The sequence below is a fragment of the Aulonocara stuartgranti genome (genome assembly GCF_965226115.1).
Source record: "Aulonocara stuartgranti genome assembly, chromosome: 7".
Classification (NCBI taxonomy): Eukaryota; Metazoa; Chordata; class Actinopteri; order Cichliformes; family Cichlidae; genus Aulonocara; species Aulonocara stuartgranti.
The window spans coordinates 42,601,231-42,624,602 of NC_138945.1; the positions used below are offsets into that span (position 1 = coordinate 42,601,231).

The 23,372-nt window shown below is 38.7% G+C and overlaps 1 protein-coding gene across 1 annotated transcript in view; it reads right to left on the reverse strand.

Moving 5' to 3' along the window:
- Positions 1–23,372, reverse strand: part of zc3h18 (zinc finger CCCH-type containing 18) — a 56,978-nt gene that overhangs the window by 28,005 nt on the left and 5,601 nt on the right. Inside the window, exons 3-9 of the mRNA XM_082539527.1 lie at positions 21,883–21,967; positions 10,422–10,570; positions 10,126–10,221; positions 8,037–8,179; positions 6,816–6,845; positions 5,038–5,152; positions 4,150–4,421 (exon numbers count right to left, since the gene is read on the reverse strand). Of these exons, the coding sequence (XP_082395653.1) occupies positions 4,150–4,421; positions 5,038–5,152; positions 6,816–6,845; positions 8,037–8,179; positions 10,126–10,221; positions 10,422–10,570; positions 21,883–21,967 (890 nt within the window). The remainder of the gene's footprint in view (positions 1–4,149; positions 4,422–5,037; positions 5,153–6,815; positions 6,846–8,036; positions 8,180–10,125; positions 10,222–10,421; positions 10,571–21,882; positions 21,968–23,372) is intronic.

Genomic DNA, 23,372 nt, shown 5'->3' on the forward strand with positions numbered 1-23,372 from the left:
TTTCACGTTCACTTTTTAATTATCATTTTAAATTGTTTTACTCTGACTCTGAAATATTTATTATTACCAGATTTATTAACTGATTTGTTGACTAAGCATTGGGAATGATAACTGGTACACTTATACTTACTGCAACTTAAATTTATTAACTAATTTTTTTTCTTCTCTTCAGTTTTACTACTGTAATTTGAATACTGTGATAAAGCAACAGTTAGGATATGAGCATGCTTTCCTACATTAGTCACTGAGGTCATAAAACAAGCTCTGCTAGAGTGAGATAAAAAGCTGCTAAATGCGTTCAGACATTCAGGTGCAATGAGCTAACTTCCTCCTCATAAATGACCGAAAGAAAGTGGAAAAATGTCACTGGTACATCATAAAGTATTTTTAAAAATGTACAAAAGGTCACGCTTGATGAATGACGGATGAACAATGTCCTAGAATAACAATTTTGTCCTTGTATTTTTAGAACTAGTACTTATTACCTAAGAACATTGTCAAAGCTGATTGATTAAGTTGAAAGAGCAGAACTAAAAATCAAAATCGGCTTATTAACAGCAAAGAGCACAACTCAAAATCATTTCCCAAAACAGACCTGGGAATTTTTTCCCTTCTTTAGATTAAAACGGGTATGATGCAAACAACACTTCAATCATCACTCGATGGAGCTCAAAAATTTCTCCATTATGACATAAAGATGATCATTTTTCCACCAAACAAAACAGAGGAACCCAGTGTTTTCACACAACAATATTGATGTATGATATTAGTATTTATTATTCCCTAGCTTACATATCCCTATTTCCCACATTGTTTTGGACAAAGGTATTAAAAAGGTAAAATGACTAACTGTTATCGTTTGTGTAGCCCATTTTACTATTATGTCAGAATCAGAAAAATATTTGCCAATAAACCAAACTTTGTATCAAATGAAAATTTTTACTCTAAAAAATTTATATCAATCCATAAGTAAATAAGTCAAGTATCAACTGTCAAAATATGTCATTTAATTTTGTTTTATATTATGTGTCTCTTAAATAGAGTTAAACACCTCTAATATATTTATATTTACATATATAAGTTTTCATGCGTCGATAAAAAAGATCTTCCATGATGACATCCCTTGACTAGCACAAGACAGCTACAATATTTAAATACATAAGGGATTTTCCCTATGTTAGTTTAGTTTTGTTTAAACACTGCGAAGGTTCCAGTGATCTTCTTCAAGTGTGTATCGTGTAAATATTTGTTGGAGGAAATGAATACTAGTGGATATTCCCACTAAAGGGTAAACAGTATGTTGGCATATAGAACTCCTTAAAAATGCTCACAGGAAACCTTTTGTGATTTATTATTATACTATATGTGTACCCTGCAAACAGTTTGAAGCAGTTACCTAAAATTACATAGGATAAAAAAAAAAAAATAATGACTGCAGGTTCTTTGCACTTGCAAGTAAACAAAAGGTACACATCGCCTAGGGAACGAGAAATTCCACTGTGATGTGATGCAAGAGCAATGAAGTCATGTTACGAGATTACAACTCACAAATCTAAAAATAGAACTACAACAAAACACAAGTTATTTTTATCTCAAAATTCTTATCGACTTAATGTTTCCCGTGAGAAAGGATCAAAAAAAGGAAGTTGGGCAATTAAAGCCAGGAAGCCCATGGTGTACACCAAAGGTTATGGGATATTTCCAGAACTTTATAAGTGTAATTAATCAGATCTAAAAAGTCTTCTGGAAAGCACAAGCCAGATTAGATTTCCAGTTTCATTAATTAATTTGATTCTACGGCTATTTACTTACATATTACTTATTGCTTATTACTACTCCCAAATTTCCCTTTGTGGGACAATTAAAGGATTATTCTAATTACTTGTACATCTGTGATCTTTTTAAATTTGTACTTGTAATTTGTACTACTCTTTTGTAATTTTCATGTTTGCATGTTAAAAAGGCAGAAGGCAATAATCTCACTGAAAGTCATGGCATTAAGAATGGGAGTTGTAGAACACGTTTTTGTCTATTGTTTTTACAAGAATGGTTTGCCTTTATCCGGTTTATCCAGATGAGTAACCTCAGACTTAAGAATTAAGATGGTTAACAAAAAGAGAAGGCAACTAGACATGCCTTTTTATTAAAACAGTTGCTGTTACAGAATAGATAGTACAAATATGCTTGGCAAAAGAGCTAAAAGGCTAGTTCTGTGGTTTTATTTATGGTATGGTTTGTCTGTTAACTTATTATTAACTGTCTTTATATGCGAGGAATAGTTTTGCGTTAAATCTATGGTCTGGCAACCCTAAGTTGAATTAGTGAAGGAGATACAAGAAAAGAAAGAAGGAAATAAAAGTCCCATGATTTACTCGTTTTCTCAACCATGATAAAGTGAAAGCAGCTCTTTGAACATGTTGATGTTGTTGAGATTCCAGGACACAGAAAGGTCATCATTATTGCTTTTGAGGCTTATGAGGAGACTTCCATAATTTCAAAACTAGAGACTATGAGTGGGGAAAAACAACACACACACACACACACACACACACACACACACACACACACACACACAAAATAGTAATTTCATAATAACAAAGTAGTCTTTGTAATTTTTCTTCCTTCTGTCACCTCTGCCTTAGCTGATGTAACAAAAACAAACAAACAAATAAAACAAAAACAAAACAAAAAAACCCAAGATGAACTGGGAGTTGCTAGTACAATAATTTTCCATTGGTAACATCTCTCCACTGTGACTTACAAATAAAAATAATCTTACCAATCATTCTTTAATGAGTCATTACGATGATCATTGTGAGGAGTCCCCTTACTAAATGTTTTGGATGTTTTAATGTGCTGTGTGCACATTGTTGATATTATTACAGTGTCATGTTTACTTTAACAACGCACAACATTGTATACTTTTAGACAATATTTCCAGGGAAACACCAACAGTGCTACGAAATCATGTACTCATTAATTAAAAGTGTCCCAAATGAGGAGCAGAAAAGAAAAAAAAGACAACATAAACTACTACTACTAATAATAATAATATTGGGATATTAAAGAGATGTAGAAAAAAGATCAAGTTGCAGTTGAAATATATGAATTCATTATTAAAATAAACTTTCTATGGAACATTATTTTTTGTATTATTATACATTTCAATTTCAATGTGCCACGCAGGGTTTGACTGACAGATGGTTTTCTGGGGAACTTAATGGTCATAGTAATCGCTAACACAATGCTTACTAAATATATTAGTATAACTATCATCTAATACAAGGTTTATGGCACAGCTGCACTAAATTAACAGTATTAACAATTCCCCAAATAATTCTTTATGTTTCTCTAATAGTCAATTCACCAGTATGTGCCCTTTAATCAAAATTTTTATTTTAATGCTAAAATAAAGTAATTTTTAATTGAAACATTTAACAAATTAAAAATATATAAATAAACAAAATAGTCAAGCACATTGTAATGTTATGCTGTAATAATGAAATTATTGTATTTTGATTAAGATTGCAAATGACGCACACACACACTGACACACTCACTCACTCTCCTCCCACCTCTGTGTAACTATGTTGGTCCGCAATCATTTTCACATTGCTAAACAAGAGAACAAATATAAGGTTTCGCTGTGACCATGGCCAAACACTCCAGTTTAAATGTGGGGGGCAGAGCCTTGTCACATGTGAGAAGTTTGGTCCAAGTTGGACAAGTTACATGTGAATAAGAGCAATATAAAATTTCATGGTGAATAATCGAAGTTCGCCATGGCGTTACATGCACTCAAAAGTTCTGCAATTTAATATGGCCTAGGTCATAACTTTAGACTGACCAAATGTAAAGTTGATGAAATAAAATCCCTAAGAAAAGTTCACAAACGTGTAACGAAATTGCCAAAATGGCACAGTAAAATTAAAACGGCCCACTTCCTGTTGGGGTTGGGTCACAGGTCCCATGGGCTTTTTTCTGCATTGTGGGATGTTACATTTGTGTACCAAATTTCAATCATGTAGCTCAATCTATGTGCTGGCAATACTTTCATAGGTGGCGCCATAGAGCCATTTTGCAACACCCATGCTGGAAAACAATAAAATGCATACATTTCAACCAGTTTGCCTGAAATATGTTACTCACTTCGGAGGAAGGCTGATTGGAGAGCGTGGTTTCAGTTTGTCCTCATCTTTCTTCTCCCTGGTGTCTCGAGGAGGACGCATCCTTGGCCTTTCCTTCTCATCTCGCTTCATCCGGTCCCGCTCCCATTCTTCTTTCCGCCGCATCCTCTCCTTCTCGCGCTCCCTTTCTCTCTCCCGCTCCCTTTCTCGCTGGCGCCTCTCCCTCTCGCGATGGTCTCGTTCCCTCTCTCGATCACGGTTCCGCTCCCGAGGGTCGCGATCGCGTTCACGCTCCTGCTGAGATGGGAGTTTTAAAAAACAAAAAGTGGTCCTTAACAATGCATATGTTCTGATAGAACACACACACACATTCAAATATAATTATTCTACATTATTTTTGTTGTACTTCATCTTTCTTATCGTGTCTCTGAAGAATATACAATTAATGTTTTGCAGTAATTGCATACCATTTCCAATTATAGTGTAAAGTAACAGTATGATAACAGATCACACTTGACAGTATGAATGATTCCTTTTTACTATAGGGAGGCTACTGACCTCACTGTGGCCCTTCAAACAAAAAAAGTTTGAGATTACTTTAGTCGCAGCAAAGCTGTGACCAAAGAGACGTTTGCATGATCCGATACAAAATTCAGGCCATTGCCAATGGTAACATTTTGCGCAGCCCTCCATGGAAAGAAATGTCTAATAAGGCAGCAAAAAACAAAACGGTCTATGAAAGAGATATACTTTGACACACTCTTAGCTGGCCTCATAGGCCACATAACAAACTAGGAAGGACCACCAATGGCACAGCAACCACACCTGAGGTAAACTGTTATGTTACAGTGCTCCAGAAGACCAAACTACAAGTGTCTGGCTCTGCTTGTATCGTGGGGTGGATACTCACACTGTAGTGATAAGGAAGAGGAGCTTCAGTGTACTGCACTCTAAAATTTTCATATTGACCACCTCGCCACAGGGCTTCCATTTCATAGTCATAGTATGGGTCAGCATATGGATCTCTGCAGGAGGAAGAAAGAAAGTTAAAAAACTTTACAGAATTTAATATGCCAAACTTTTATGAATGATTTTGCTTCCATGAGCAATAATTTCATCTGCTACTACTTCTTTCCACTGGTCCCTTTTGGGGGTAGCAGATCAGCTACGTTGAGCTCACCCTATCCTAATTCAATTCAATTTTAATAACATAGCACCAAGAGGATGCTATACATTTTGGTCTATACATTGATTCCATGATTTCTTTTTTAACTCCAATTGCTTATTTGTACTATGCTTTCATTTCAGACTGAAATCAAACTGCATAATTTTCAATAAAAAACACTGGAAAAAATTGGGGTGTCCTAAAACTTTTGACCGATAGTTCACTCTCAGACTGGTGACTTGTAGTTCCTATTTTTTTTTAAACTGGAATGGGAGGCAGAGCCTTCAGCTTTCAGGGCCCCTGTTCTGTGAAACTAGGTCCCATTTGGGTTAAAGACACCCTCCCTACTGTCAAGAACTTCCTTATGTATAAAGCTTATAGTTGGGGCTGAATCAGGTGACCCTGAATCCTCTTTTAGTAATGCTGCAATAGTCTTAGGCTGCTGGGGGATTCCCATGATACACTAAGTATTCCTCCTTCATTCACCCTTTTACTCACATTGTATTTCATCATCATCATCACCTTTATTTATAAAGCACTTTAAAACAACCACAGCTAATACAAAGCGCTGTACATTGGAACTATATAATAAAATTACATAAGATATAAATAAAAGCCAAATAAAGGAAAAAGTAAAATAATTAATTAAATAACTATTTAATTATAAGAGGAACTCAGTCTCACTGAGGTTAAAAGCCAAAGAATAAAAGTGGGTTTTAAGACGTGATTTAAAAGTGGACAGTGAAGGGCCCTCTCTAACGTGCAAGGGCAAACTATTCCATTTAGGACCCACGATAGGAAAGCTTCTGTCCCCTTTGAGCTTGAGCTGGTCAGCTGACCTGAGAGACCGACAGGGTGTGTGGGGATGAAGAAGCTCAGACAGGTTAGGTGGGGCAAGATTGTGAACAAACATAAGAATTTTAAAATGAACTCTAAAAGACACAGGCAGCCAGTGCAGAGAGGGGTTATATGCTCTCTTTTACGAGTTCCTGTTAGGAGTAATGCAGCAGCATTTTGAACCAGCTGCAGACGTGAGAGCAACGACTGATCGCTCCCCACATAAAGTGAGTTACAGTAGTCCAGACGGGAAGAAATAAAAGCATGGATCACTGTTTCAATGTGCTGCCTAGAAAGAAAAGATTTCACTCTTGCCAGTTGCCTTACATGATAAAAACTGGACTTTTTATACACAACCCTGCATTTAATGAACAGCCCTGGAACTTTCTTCCTGCTAAAAGTGAGTTTTTCCTTCTCACTGTCACCAAAGGCTTGCCTTTTCTCTACTATTGTAGGGCCTTGACATTGCAAAATAAAGCGCACTAAGGTGACTGTTGTTGTGATTTGACGCTATTGACGTGAATACTGTTTCTACCCAAGTATTCAAAGAAGGCATGACCTACTGTGACAAATTCATTAAAACCATTACAAATCTGCTCAGTTGACTAGTGATAATATAGATTCTGAAACATATTCAAACTGAAACTGGTTTGAAAGCTCTGTGTTATGAGTTTTATTAAACTTACCCATATATGGGATCTCTGAAGTCCATTTCACTAAAAAGGAGAAGCAGATCAGCATCAACAGAAAATATTATGATGTGTGTACTAGGAAATAATGGTGTTTATAGTTAACGGTAAACTGGTACGAGTTTTGCTGTCTTGACAGCTACACTATATTACCAAAAGCGTTCCCTCGTCTGTCTTCAGACATATGAACTTGAGCAGCATCCCATTCCTAATTCACAGGGTTTAATATCATGTAGCCCCTCCTTTTGCATCTACAACAGCTTTAGCTCTTCTGGGAAGGCTTTCACAAGGTTTAGTAATGTGTTTATTCTTTCAGAAGTGAATTTGTGAGGTCAGAGACTGATGGTGGATGAGAAGGTCTGGCTCACAGTATCTGCTCCAATTCATTCCAATAAGGTTGAATTAGAGCGGATAGGTTCAAGTCAGGACTCTGTGCAGGACAGTCAATTTCTTCCATGCCAAACTCACCTATCTAGGTCTTTATGGACCTTGCTTTGTGCACTAGTGTGCAGTCATGTTGGAATAGGATGGGACCTTCCCTTTGGGAGCATGAATTTATCAAATTGACTACCACTTCGTAGCTGACTTGCTTTTCTTTCCAATCACCTCCACTTTGTTATCATACCACTTGTAGTTCACTGTGGAATATTCAGTAGCAATGAAATTTCACAATTGGACTTGTTGCACAAGTAGCATCCTATTACGGTACCATGTGTGAATTCACTGAGTTAAGATGAACCATTGTTTCACAAATGTTTGTAGAAGCAGCCTGCATGACTGGGTGCTTGTTTTTATATACCTCTGGCCATGAAATTGATTGGAACACCTGAATTCAACAATTTGGATGGTTGAATAAATACCTTTGGCAATATAGAGTATATTATGAGCACAAGATAAGAAAAAACAGCCAGTAGTCAGGGTTTCAGGATAACTTTAGGAACTTTCTGAAAAAAAAAAAATGAGTATAATCAAATACACCAATATCTAAAATCCCTGTTGGGATGGGACTTGTGGCCTATGGAGGTGGGCTCAGGTGTAATCAGAGCAACACTTGACTTTCTGTTTATCACCTGTTTTTCTATCGACATCAACAAGCCTAACATTCCAGCTAAACTTCAGGGGGGTTCTATTTGAGACTTATGCTTTGTGTGAATGTTACTGTCATGTGGGCTACTTTTAGGTGTTGACAGAAACTACATGAAGTGAAGTAAGTCATACTCTCTGATAACACGGTAGCTGCGTTCTCTGAAGAAATCATTTTCTTTGTCAAACTCTCTCTCATCCTCTCCAATCGTCACATTAAACCGTTTCTCCTCAAAGTCAGGCTCCTGCTCCTTACGAATGGTGGCCTTCTTCAGCACCTGTGAGATCCAAACACATACAGAACAATCTGAAATACTGACAATCTGTGACTGATGTCATCAATTAGCCCACATTAACACACAAAGTTTTATCATGACAGGAATATCGGTGAGACTACGTTCCAAGTTCAGTATGTCTAATACTATGAATGGCTTGCTGAAACTGGTCAGTTCAGAAGTTAGGTACCCCCTTGTAAGTAAAATAATTACTGTCAAAAGTGTCTGTGAAGGTTCTCAGTCATCCAGGTCATTGTAGTCAAAGGAGCTTGCAAAGAAAAGTATCTGGACTTCTTTAAGTTGCTTGAAGACATTTCACCTCTCATCCGAGAACCTTCTTCAGTTCTAAGGTCAAATGGTGGAGAGTCCCAGATTTAAACCTAGTGGGAGTTTCCCCCCACAGAGGGACAAAAGGACCCCTGATGATCCTCTAATCGCCTGAGCCAAGGTGTGAAACTGGGTGTGGGTCACAATCAGCCAGGGTTTCGGGTGAGCTCATTGAGAAACCTGGCCCCACCCTATCATGTGATTTCCTGAGGTCAGATGGCCCAGGATGTGAGTGGGCGTTAAGGCGTCTGGGGAGGGAACTCAAAACTGGATTATAGATGGCAGACAGTTGGTGTCGTAAACCACCGCCTCTGTTCAAAGATGGTCGCTCACAGTGGACATAGATGGCTTTTTTCACTCCTCTTTCAAACCATCTGTCCAAAATGTGAACATTGGCATCCTCGAAAGAGTGTCCTTTATCCTTAAGATGCAGATGGACAGCTGAGTCTTGTCCTGTGGAGGATTGCCCAGACCTCTACATTGGAGAGACCAAACAGCCACTTCACAAGCGCATGGCACAACATAGAAGAGCCACCTCCACAGGACAAGACTGCCAATGTTCACATTTTGGATAGAGAGGACAGATGGTTTGAAAGAGGAGTGAAAGAAGCGTGAGCGACCATCTTTGAACAGAGGCGGTGGTTTACGACACCAACTGTCTGCCATCTATAATCCAGTTTTGAGATCCCTTCCCAGACGCCTTAACGCCCACTCACATCCTGGGCGATTACAGGATCATCAGGGGGTCCTTTTGTCCCTCTGTGGGGGGAAACCCACTAGGTTTCAATCTGGGACTCTCCACCATTTGACCTTAGAACTGAAGAAGCTTCTCGGATGAGAGGTGAAACATCTTCAAGCAACTTAAAGAAGTCCAGAGGCTTTTCTTTGCAAGCTCCTTTGACTACTGTCAAAAATCTGTTGATGTTCTTCCAGAAACAAAAAGAGCTTGTTTCAACAGGACTGTTTATATAGTGCACCTATTTTTGTCCAAAATGATGTTAACATCTATGCAAACTAATTTCCAATACTTGACCCCGCAAGTGATTTTCCCTTTTAACTTCACTCTCTCATGCTCAGCGGGATACGTGGTAAAAAACCTTACATTTCATTTACAGTAATGTTGTCATAAACTTGATTATTATTCATTATTAATTGCACCCATCTTGTTAATTTCACTCTACATGAAAATGTGAAATCATTAGCAGTAAAGACTCTCACTATGCAAGAATTTTATTCACACATTTAAGTTCAGTGTGAGTGTCTTCACTTTCACGCTTGTAACTCAAAACTGGCACCTGAGCAGATTATCATTTTATTTTTTTTTGCTTAAGCTTCAACTTTTAACAAACACCTTGTTGGCAAAATGCAAGACATCAAAACACATTTGGTTAACAAATTAGGCTTTATAAATGTTTACCAGGCTAAAGGGTAAGGCTTTCCAAGCTGCCTACAGGAAAATACAATAAATTCTATTTGTAAGCATTTGCTTGGAATGCCGTTAAACAGACTATAATGGCAGGTAGTTAACACACACACACACGCACACACACCGCAGTGTGATTGGCTTTCCATTTGGCGGAAGCTCAATTTAGTTTTCAGTGACAAGCAGTGGAACTGTTTACCTCTTTAGCATGGCGCAGTCCTCTCTCCCAGGCACTCTCCACAGGAGGTTCCACTGGAGGTGGTGGTGGAGGCAGTTCCTCCACAGCAGGAGCAGCCTGAAACAGCGAAGAATAATTAATTTATCTTACTTGCAGAGAGATACAGAAGAAGCCTGATGAGATTCTCAGCAGAATTCAAGCTAGCGCAGAATTCACAACATTGATTCACGTCCTACAATACAAAAAAAAACAAAAAAAGCATGATAGATGGGTCTTAGCAGTACTAAGTACAGTCACTGTAACAGAGGCACACATACCCAAGGATTATTGGGTATGAGTGGGTGTGGTCCTCCAGGAGGTGCCCCATTAGGTGAGAAGAGATCTGGCTTACTGATGAGGGAATAGTTTCCTTTGTCATTGACTCCAGGGTGGATAAAGCGACAATTCATTCCCCAGGTACAATTTCCTGAAGAAGGCACAACAATATTTATTATTTATTACTGTAACTTTGCTTGGGGTTTACAGAAATTTTTTTAAGTATTATATGTCAACATTGATACTCTTGAATTCAGGCACCAATATGAGAGAAAGATTCTTGAAGAAGTACTTCCGATAGTATTCCATTTTCTTAATCTGACCAGTATTCTGTTATTTATGTTAGGAAGCATGTTGTGGGAAGGGCTACTGTTCAGTTCAAAAGATAAATTACAAATCTTTATTATCATCTTGCAGCAAATTAAGGTGATACTCAATCTATGTGAAACTTTAAAAATTTGCAGTAAAAGATATAATGGATCAACAGTTTCACTTAAAAGTTTCTTGTTTTCAAAGTTTCTTATTAAGTGTCTAAAAGCAGAGGGGAAAACTTAAAGCTGAATAAAGTTTAAAGTTCAATAGCTCCCTCTACTGTAGATAAACTGAAATAATCAGACAGATATTCTTAACCCTTTAAGACCTACCATAGAACCAAGTCCGCCAGAGCTTATATTATATTTTTACATGCTGTGGAGCCATTTTTGGGAGCATTTCAAGTTGCTATACATCAATACAACCATTATAGCCCAGATTTTAATAATATGTATTCATTAAGTGCATAGTAATTACATAAATTGCAAAAAAGTGCAATAAACTACAAAAAAATTGAAAATCGTTTTTGATTTTTTAACATATATTTGTAGTTAGAGAAATTTAAGAGGCTTATCCCTCAAAACTGTAAATACAAAAAAGTTGCACAAAATAGTTTCCCACCACAGGAAATTTATTTTGAGTGTCTTCATAGTTTTATTTTTGAAATACACCAATTTTTATACACTGCAGGAAAAACGAAAATAAATATTATACTGCAAATTTGCAAAAAAGCAGCATATGCATCAAAATAAACTATTTCCAGCAGTGCAATATGAGTCCTAAGCATCCCAGAAACGACACAGAAAGTCATAAAGTCAAAGATAACTTTTAAAAAGAGCAGTATAGGCCCTGATCGCAAAAAAGACTACATTTCCGCGAAAATGACGTCACTTCCGGTTTCGGCCAGGTAATGGCGGAAATGCAAAAGTTCGCGCTGACGTCTATTCCAACGTAGGAAGTGTTTTGAACAGCTGATCGGACCGGCAAAGCGTGTTTCTGGAATATTATGTTTTTGTTCCTGCAAGCGCTTTTTATGCAGTTTTTGCAAAGCTTTATGTGGAAGGAAACCGTGACCTAGGACAAGCTGATGGCACAATATGTAAGTACAACTCCTCCGGTTTCATATGCAAAAAAAATTTTTGCGCTAGCTTACGTGGTTGCAGTGCTACCGGGATTTAAAAATAGTTACGCATAACAGAGCGTTCCCGCTCCGATCGGCTCTAGAGGGTTAATACATTAAAAAGGCTTAAAAAGTTTGTGGGAGTTGACAATTTCTCACAGCTGGTACTGTCACATGGCAACAGCCATCATTCTTTTGGAGACTGTCACTGTCACTAAAGATGTCACTTTAAAAACTCATCTGTGTAGACTATGCCAGAGGAAAAACAGAGTTTAGGGTGTTTTCTTGAAGTTTAAAACAATGATTTACTATGATCAGATGTAGGAATACTTTGTTACGGTTCTTAACTAGAATTTTCTGGTATGTGTACTTCAAGTACTGTATTTTCGCGACTATAAGGCGCACATAAAAGTCTTGGATTTTCTTCAAAAAGTGCGGCGCGCCCTATAGAGATTGAAAATGTGACGTCACTCGGGGGTAAAACCGCAAAGAATTCTGGGAACTCGTGGCAAGAGGTACTAGCGCACGCAGGCTTTCAATTGAAATCAGTCACACAGCGATAAAAAGAAACAAAAAATGCCAAGAAGCTGTTGTATTATTAACTGCAATAGCCGGTCGCATGACAGCTACGGGAAGCCGACGGGTAAAGAGATCGGTTGTTATCGGATTACGTCGTTGAAGAGAAATTGTTCGAGCCATGTTTCCGAAGTAACAAAGAGGCGACTGGATTGCAGCCATTCAAAGATCAAATATAACGTCCCAGAACACTCCAGCTCAGGTTAGTCTGCTCCAAGCATTCCCACAAAGGTCAGTCTGCTGTTGTAGTTAATGCGTCATTTTTCTTAACATAACTGGTGATACAGGTTACAAGCAAGTCTGGCGCTGAACAGAAATGGTCGCGCTATGCTCCTTTATTTATTGTGCATAAATAGTGAATTGTCCTGACACAATATTGTGTTTCGCTTCTGTTATTACCATGGTACATTGACAAAAACATACTTTTATTCACAGGATAAAACAGTTGTTTTGTATCACTAATTGCCCAGTACGATTACAGCATACAATATTATTGTCACTGCTACATTTCTGTGATACGTACCAGAAATTATTTCCACTACTAATTAATTACCATTGAGCTCAAAGGTCCTATTAATAAACGGTTAACGAATGTGTATTTATGACGACGATTTGTCAGACTGGTAAACTTATGATACGTACGATGGTCTTTACTTTCTACACGATGCATTTCAAGGTCCTGTACCCATCCGTCGGTAAACTGTACCTGGGCTTGTTGCAGTGACCTGAAGTTACTAAACTTCATGAGTGTATGCACTCACTCCAAGAACCGTATAATTATAAACATGAGCGTGGTGAAAGTTGGGCAGCACGCTAACGTATTTTGTCACTCTGTTTGCTCGTAAGGGTCTAACCCTTTCACTGGTTTGATTTTTTTCCTCGTATCTTTTCTTTGACTTTTCATCAAGTCTGTCTTTGTTCGGACCGGCATTGTTCTCCTTCATTTTGTACATACCTTTTTGGGGGGCAAAGAAAAAGCAAGAATTTATTGGAACCGAAGAATGAACGTTTTGCGGTGCTGCAAATGCTTGCATTTGATGCAGGTACTTGGATTGTTTTGCCACGAGTTCCCGGCATGCAATGCGCGAAAGTCACGTGGTCTGTCAATCTCTATAGTGCAGTGCGCCCTGTGTGTGTTGTAAGGAGCACGTAGTAGAGAACACCATGAGAACGCTGAAGGGTGGGCGTTGATTGTATATACCGGTACAATCGCACATACCTGTATAAAAGGACAGGTATGTGCATTATGTGGAACATCGTTGTTTTAACAACCCTGAAAATGGCAAAGAGACACGCTTATGAAGCACAGTTTAAACTGAAGGCCATCAGCTACGCAGAGGAACATGGAAATCGAGCAGCCGCGAAAGAATTTAAGATTAATGAATCGATGGTTCGCAAGTGGAGGAAGCTGGAAAACAAGCTCCGACAAGTCAAGAAGATGCAGGTGAGTTTCCGCGGACATAAGGCAAGGTGGCCCGAGTTGGAGAAAAGACTCGAGCAGTGGATCATCGAGCAAAGAGCGAGCGGGAGAAGCGTTTCGACGGTTACCATTCGACTAAAAGCAGTTTTGCTAGCAGAAGAAATGAAAATTGAACATTTCCAAGGAGGTCCGTCTTGGTGCTTTCGTTTTATGAAACGGTGCCATTTTTCCATCCGGACCAGGACTACGGTAGTGCAGCAACTTCCAGCGGATTATAAGGAAAAGCTGGCCATCTTCCGCTCCTACTGCAGCAAACGCATCGCCGACAAACACATCCAGCCCAGCCACATCACTAACATGGACGAGGTCCCGCTCATTTTCGACATCCCAGTGAGTCACACTGTGGAGAAGAAGGGGACCAGCACGGTAGTGATATGCACAACGGGGTATGAAAAGTCTTCTTTTACTGTTGTGCTTGGCTGCCATGCTAATGGACAGAAACTGCCGCCTATGGTGATTTTTAAGCGAAAGACTTTGCCTAAAGAGAAGTTTCCAGCAGGAATCATCATTAAGGCAAATGAAAAGGGCTGGATGGATGAGGAAATGATGAAAGAGTGGCTGAGGGAGGTGTATGTAAGGAGACCAAGTGGTTTTTTTCCACGCATCACTATCGCTGTTGATCTGTGACTCTATGCGTGCCCATCTCACAGCCGATGTGAAAAAACAAGTGAAGCAAATTAACTGTGAGCTTGCTGTCATTCCGGGAGGCCTGACAAAGGAACTCCAACCGCTGGACATCGGTGTGAACCGGCCGTTCAAAGTAAGGCTGCGAATGGCGTGGGAGCGATGGATGACCGATGGAGACCACAGGTTCACTAAGAGTGGAAGGCAGCGCCGGGCGAGTTACGCCACAATTTGCGAATGGATTGTAGATGCTTGGGCTAACATCTCTGCTGGCACTGTTGTTCGAGCTTTCGCAAAAGCCGGCATCATTTCCGAGGAGCCGCACGGCACAGAAAGTGACTCTGACGGTGAAGAAAGTGAACCTGGAATGTTTGATGGAGATTTAGCGCAGCTGTTCAATTCAGACACAGAGGATGAGGACTTTGATGGGTTTGATTTATGATGATTACCGGTAATAAAAATGTGAGTAACCAATCTGAGTCTGAATGAAGGGAAGAGCAAAACATTAAAAGAAAATTCTGATAAATCCAGGATATATCCTGCCTTGAGTTGATCCCCGGTTAGGCCCTCCTGACTCGATTTCCTGAATGCTGCAGTTTTATCGTGGGGGATGTTGATTCCTGTGCATGAGAGTTTCTATAGATAGGTGTAAATATGGGCTGTCTGGATACACGAATGTGATGAGGTTGAGAGCCATACAGGGGTAAAGGGGTGGGGGGATGGTGGGAGGGGTTCACATGATGTGTTTTCTGTCTTGCTCACTTTTTTTTCCTTTTTTTTTTTGAGTTCTTTGTTTTGTTTTGTTTTTGTTTGCTTTTAAAAAAAATTCTGTAATTATCAATTATCAATGTTGTTATGCTGTTATTATTATTATTATTATTATTATTATTATTATGCTGCTTGTATTTTCTGTGTTTGGTTTTCGGATGTCTGAGGTTATCCTTGAAAGGCATAGATACAAGTTGTGAGTTTTCAGTTTGTTTTTTTTGCTTTGTTTGTTTGTTGTTATTTGTTTTCCAATTTAAAAATGAAAATAAAGCTTGGGGGAAAAAATCCAGGATATATCACACACGATGACATGAAAGATTCAAAAAGATATAGTTTATACATAATTTATAGAGCTATAATCAGGGGTCAAAGTGGGTTGCAATGGCGTTTGTGGTCACGCAGCTTCAGCAAGTCTGCTAGCTAAAAGGTACAGTTGCTGTATTTATGGAGAGAAAGTGTGTGAAATAACTTCTCACCCTGGTAAAGAGATGGGGTTTTTTTTAGTTTAGTGCTGGAAAAACACGTGATCTTAAGAAAGCTCATGAAATATTTTCACATGATGAATTCAGTTGTATAAATCCACAAAGAACAATGAACATCAGAGCAGCAGTAAGCACTAAGAAAATTTCTTTCAACTCACAAAAGAAATTATGATGAGTTGCGGCAGAGTCACCCTTTACAATGTCGGCAATAGCAAATAGCAGTTTTTGAGAAGCTAATAATATTTCATTGTTACATCAATATAGCACAAAGTAGAGATAGCTTAGCAGAAAAATAGTTAGTGTAAATGTCCTCCAAATAACCATTTTACTTTCTTACTTTGAGTAGATTTAACTGAACTTTTTCACTTTTACTTAAGTTAAAAAAAAAAAAAAAAAAAAAAAGTATAGTATAGTATAGTATAGTAGTAGTATAGTATTATTTTTTAGAAATAGGATATGGCATTGCTCAGAGAAAGGATTACAAAATGTACATCTTGACCATAGCTACTAGGGGTGCAACGTTAGTCGTATCGATATTGAACCGTTCGATACAGTGCTTTCGGTTCGGTACGCATGTGTATCGAACAATACAAAATTTTTTATTTATTTTATCAACTTTCCTTCTGACGATGCTGTCTGTGTTGAGCGCTCAGTGGATCTGCGCTCGACAGTGCAGCCTAGGCGGAGCAGTCGAGTGCAGATTCACTGAGCGCAGGCCAAGCTAGCGAGACAGAAGTTAAGCTCGTTGCAACATGGCAAATTGAACCTCCCCCACCCTCATTCAGATGTGGCGTTTGGAACTATTTTGGTTTTCATGTGACGTATGACCCTGATGGTAAGCGCGTCATGGATAAAATGCTCAATTACATTGATGGGAACTAGTGCGTTAGCGCAGTTTGCTCGCTAACGTGTTGGCTGTCCAGCCCCACGCACGGGGCGATCCGCGGTAACTCGTTAACGGAGATTTGCCGTGTTGTGGCGTTAACGTAATTTCAACGAGATTAACCTGAAAGCACTAGTGGGAACACAACGAATATGGCTGCACATTTACTCTGACATCACCCTAGTGCAAAGACAAGTAGAAGCAGACAAAAACAACAAGCATGCTACAAACTTTACCCGAGTCATTTAGACAGTCGTTAGCACATGATTCTCCTTATGGGGACCTGATATGTTTAATATGCTGCTGAGAATATAGCCCAGACGAAGCGTATAGTATTGCTTTTATTTTGGAAAGAGACATTTCTCTGTAATAAACTCTCTTTTCCAAAGATGAGTGATTTCTCGATCAGATATTTAATTTTTATTACTTTGTTGTTTCAGCAACATTGAATTTAAAAACTGTACTTTTGAGTTAAAATATATATTTATAATTTTAATAAATGACAAATTAAAAAGGCATGAACATTTTTTTTTGTATTGAAAAAGTATCGAACCGAACCGAACCGAACCGTGAATTTTGTGTATCGTTGCACCCCAAATACCTACATATGAAGGTTTTTCACAGGTCATTAAATAGGAACAGTCACTGAGTGAATCCGTGTACCGTATTTTCCGCACTATAAGGCGCACTTAAAATCCTTTCTCCTTTTCTCAAAAATCGACAGTGCGCCTTATGTATGAATTCTGGTTGTGCTTACTGACCTCAAACAGATTTTATATGGTACACGGCGCTCAAAAATCTGTCAAGAAAATGTTTTATTACGACTTTTGTAAGCTACGAAGCCGCACCACTTGATTGATCAGGAGTCTCGCGGAGTAATCTGGATCCAAAACTCTGTCCGCTTCAGGTCCCAAAGTCAAACGAACACTGCGGCATCACTGAGACTTAAAAACTGTCTAAATTCTTTCATCTTTAATAAAATGATCGGGTTGCTGCTTTACTATGTGTAACAATTAAGTTTAACATCCGGGCATCCATGAAAACAGAATTTATTAAATTTAACAGAGTTAGAAGTTAGCAGGAAGTCAGTGCACTAGTTTCCACCTAAACATGATATAGCATGTTCTGACTGAGAGATTTCTGAAAAAATTAAAACGCACGGCTCTGCTGTCACTTCCAACATAAACGAAGACAGAAAACTAAACAGCAGTGATGTTTGTAGGGTTACTGGAGATGGACTAGCTAGTACATAATGATTTGCTATGTGATGGATAGCCACACATCTATGTTAGCATAACATAAACACATAGACTAACTTTTTTCCACTCCATAAAAGTTAACATCAGGTTTCCTTATTGTTAGGGACAAATTCAATCGCATGGCAGGATGCTGTAAACGTACCAAACTTCAGTCAGGAGAACAACTGAGATAATCCATCCACAATGTGAAGTTAGTAATTAATATACTGAAACAACATGAGAATAGAGCAGCTGCGAGAGAATTCAACATTAATGAATGAATGGTAAGGAAGTGGAGGAAGCAAGAAGAATCAGTTGAGTAAATTTTGAATTATCTGACTGTTTTGTTTCGCTTAATGCACCTTATAATCCTGTGCGCCTTATGTATGAAAACAGACGCGTTCATCGACAGTGCACCATATGAGGTGAGGTGACGCAAAAATTTCCCCGTTGTGGGATCAATAAAGTCTTATCTTATCTTATATAATCCAGTGCACATATGGTCCAAAAAATACGGTACACCAAAAATCAGGACAAATGTTGAATAATCTATACCCGGGGTGTCCAACTCCAGGCCTCGAGGGCCAGTGTCCTGCAGGTTTTAGATGTGTCCTTGATCCAACGAAGCTGATTTAAATGGCTAAATTACCTCCTCAACATGTCTTGACGTTTTCCATAGGCCTGGTAATGACTGAATCATTGTAATGGTAATAATCATTTGAGTGAGGTGTGTTGATCCAGGGTGATGTCTAAAACCTGGAGGACACTGGCCTTTGAGGCCTGGATTTGGACCAATGATAAATGCTTTATCATTTGATATAACTGATCATTACATGGATGAAGAAAACTGTTCAGACATTATGTAAGTTGTGTTCAATTAAAGCACACTGATAAGCTAGGTTCTAATTAAAATACTTTTTTAAAATACATGCCAACAAGGTATACAACAAGAGACTATTTAGTCTAGTTAGTCCAAATATTTTTCCTCATTTAGTCAACTAAGAAATTAGTCTCCAGGAACATCTCTAATGGGAAAAGAAAAGTATGAGGAAGAAGAGAAAGAGCCCATACCACATTACCTTATCACGGTGGACGCAGCCTTATGGTACGGGTATGTATGGGCTACTGTTCAATTCTATTTATAAAGTGTCAAATCACAAAAACAGTTGACTCAAGGTTCATTATATCGTAAGGTAAAGGACTTTACAATAATATAGAGAAAACCGCAACAAATGGCCCCTTATGAGCGAGCAGTTGGCAACAGTGGGAAAGAAAAAAAACTCCCTTTTAATAGGAAGAAACATCAGACAGAACTACAATGCAACTGGCTGGGGTTGATGGGAGGAAGATTTAAAAAAAAAAAAAAAAAACTATGGAAGAGAGTCAGAGATTATGATAATGATCAGTGTATAAACACATCACAAATGAAAAAGGTGAGTGACAAAGAAATACTTACAGGGAGTGCAGAATTATTAGGCAAGTTGTATTTTTGAGGAATAATGTTATTATTGAACAACAACCATGTTCTCAATGAACCCAAAAAACTCATTAATATCAAAGCTGAATGTTTTTGGAAGTAGTTTTTAGTTTGTTTTTAGTTTTAGCTATTTTAGGGGGATATCTGTGTGTGCAGGTGACTATTACTGTGCATAATTATTAGGCAACTTAACAAAAAACAAATATATACCCATTTCAATTATTTATTTTTACCAGTGAAACCAATATAACATCTCCACATTCACAAATATACATTTCTGACATTCAAAAACAAAACAAAAACAAATCAGCGACCAATATAGCCACCTTTCTTTGCAAGGACACTCAAAAGCCTGCCATCCATGGATTCTGTCAGTGTTTTGATCTGTTCACCATCAACATTGCGTGCAGCAGCAACCACAGCCTCCCAGACACTGTTCAGAGAGGTGTACTGTTTTCCCTCCTTGTAAATCTCACATTTGATGATGGCCCACAGGTTCTCAATGGGGTTCAGATCAGGTGAACAAGGTGGCCATGTCATTAGTTTTTCTTCTTTTATACCCTTTCTTGCCAGCCACGCTGTGGAGTACTTGGACGCGTGTGATGGAGCATTGTCCTGCATGAAAATCATGTTTTTCTTGAAGGATGCAGACTTCTTCCTGTACCACTGCTTGAAGAAGGTGTCTTCCAGAAACTGGCAGTAGGACTGGGAGTTGAGCTTGACTCCATCCTCAACCCGAAAAGGCCCCACAAGCTCATCTTTGATGATACCAGCCCAAACCAGTACTCCACCTCCACCTTGCTGGCGTCTGAGTCGGACTGGAGCTCTCTGCCCTTTACCAATCCAGCCACGGGCCCATCCATCTGGCCCATCAAGACTCACTCTCATTTCATCAGTCCATAAAACCTTAGAAAAACCAGTCTTGAGATATTTCTTGGCCCAGTCTTGACGTTTCAGCTTGTGTGTCTTGTTCAGTGGTGGTCGTCTTTCAGCCTTTCTTACCTTGGCCATGTCTCTGAGTATTGCACAAATCATACAGGTAGGGCTGGATCAGATGACCCTGAATCCACCTTTAGTTATGCTGCTGCTGCTGGGGGCTTCCCATGATGCATTGAGCTTTTCTCCTTTTCTCACCCCTTTTCACATAACGTGTTTAGACTCTGTATTTTCACTTTTTTCCACAGCATGTCTTTAGTCTCATCTTCCTCCCGTCACCCCCAACCTATCGCGGCAGATGGCTGCACCTCCCTGAGCCTGGTTTTTCAGTGGTTTCTTCTTGTTAAAACAGAGTTTTTCCTTTCCACTGCTACTAAAGTACTCAGTCATAGAGTCTGATTAAAGTGGTGGGTGGGCTCTCTAACATTTTGAAAGAAGCCAATTTAGCCTAGCGTTAGCCTCAACGTGCTTTGAGTCACAGTGGCTATATACAGTGCCTTGAAAAAATATTTGCCCTTTTGAAATTTCTTAGATTTTTTTTTTCTTTGCATATTCTTCACACAGAAATGTTTCCGATCAAACAAATTTTGATATTAGAAAATTATTCCAAATAAATACAATCCAAGTAAATAGAAAAAATTTAATTATTAAAACATTATTTATTAGAGGAAAAAAAGCTATCAAATACAGTGGTCCCTCGTTTATCGTGGGACTTACATTCTAAAAATAAGCCGCGATAGGTGAAATCTGTGAAGTAGCCAACTTTATTTTTTACAATTATTATAGATGTTTTAAGGCTATCAAACCCCTCACTACACACTTTAATAATAATAATAATAATAATAATAATAATGGATACTTTATTGATCCCCATGGGGAAATTACTTGTTTTTCTCTGCATTTGACCCATTCACTCAGTGAAGCAGTGGGCAGCCCACTAAGCAGGCGCCCGGGGAGCAGTGTGTAGGGACGGTACCTTGCTCAGGGGTACCTCAGGGTAGCCGTTAAGTGGATTCGAACCGCCGACCTTCCGATCATGGGGTGACCACTTTACCTACTGAGCTATCCCTGCCCTATATCCCTTTATACAGTTTTCTCAGACAGGCATGAACATTTTCTCGCTTTTCTCTCTTGTTTAAACACTCTCAAAGTTCAAACCTTCGTAGAAAAATAAGTCCAGTATTATAGAATGAAACCAAAGACGCCTGCGGTTGCCTTTGACGATGCAAAATGTTTTGTCGACATTGTTGTGTTTGTTGGGGAGAAAACTTACTAACATACACAGTACAGCACTTCAGAGTCACACTGCTAGCGATCGAAGATTTATGTAAACAAGATTGATTGACAATGGTCTACAGCCAATCAGGACGCAGAACACAATGTGCTGTAAAAATATTTTTAAAAAGCATGCAAAATTGCACCCAAAAAAAATCCGCAAACCAGCAAAAGGTGAACTGCGTTATAGCAGGGGACCACTGTATAACACTGTATATGCCCCATGTGAAAAAGTAAAAAGGATGAAGGTAAATACTTTACTACGACACTTCATCTGCTGTTCACCACCTACCTTTAATGAAAAACCTGCAGATGGGACGTGGTCGGATCTTCCTGTCTGAAGGATCTTTGACCTCCCCCTCCTCCAGATCATCATCCTGCATACACATACACAAGCCAAATCATGACACTTCACAACACATCACTGTATCCAGACTATTGTTGTGAAGTGTGTGCTATTTGTATTTCAAGTGCAAAGTAGAAATTATTTTAAATGTCTAATGAGGAACAATCATTGGGGATGGGTTAAAAAAAAAGATTTCCTAATTCAAATCAATTTTAATTTGAATAATCCGATATCGATCAAATCCTGCAATCATTTTTTTAAATTAATGTATTTTTCCAGAAATATCAGAATCTCAGCTAAAAGCTCACAAAACTATTTCAACAACCACCAAAGAGACAAAATAGAAAAAATTAAAGAGCAGATAGACAGATTCTACACAAAGATGTAAACACACGGCTTGTTCACTCGATGGCACGGGTGCTGAAAGCCAACATCTCATCACAGAATCCAAAAATGCAGGTTTCGTCACTGCGAACTCTGAATTTTGCAGCATATTTTCAAGAGGGTTATGTGCTATAAAAGATCAGGCCAGTAAAAACTCCTTTATATTTTTCTGGGTTTTAGCCTCAGTTACTTTGACACAAAGGCATCTGCTGTGATGCTTACACCTCTGATGAAGCCTCACGAGTGTCTGCATTGTTTTTATACCTAGATGGTTTACACCAAGTTTGTAATTGCAGAGAAATAGTCCGTTCACTTTGGGCATGTCATTTTCCAGCAGGAACCTCAGAAAAACCCCTGAGGCTTTACGGATTAAATAATAAGTCCAAGACTGTAACTGCTTTAGGATCCGTTTTCCTAATTTGGAAATAAATATATTTTATTTACAAGGTTTAGAGGGTTCTTTCAAAAGTACATATCCAAGATAAATTATCCTAATTATAATATTTCTGACTGAGTCAAAAACGGAATTGAATCGAACCGGGGCCTTGTGAATCAGAATTGAATCAGTTAAAAAAATCAGTGAAAATACCCAGCCCTAACAATCACTAGTGTGTGACATTCTGCTGATCCAGGCAGTTATAAGATAAAGACTTTTAGTGCCCATTCTGCCTCTCCACTAGAGGCAGAACATGACATCACTTGGCTGGTTGGTACTAACAGACTTGTTAGCCCAGTCTGTTGACAGGAAAAAGAGGACACCAAGACTAAAAAGCCGTCTAATGGTAGCCGCTTTTGCACTTCTCTTTGCTGCAGCAATCAGTTTTATGTTTAAAAAAACCCCCACAAGTACATTCTGTCCACTTTTACGCTCTGTCTTTTAGGCAGTAAGTGCCTCCTCGTTGTTGGCTAGCTAAAATGAAACAGGAAAATCCACCTGTTAGCTGTAACGTTGGGGTTTGTAGAATACGTTCTGAATCAGGTACACTGACAAGTTGCATTTCAACACACTGATTTTTTTTTTCTTTTCTTGTCAGGTCAGGTGTACAGGCCGA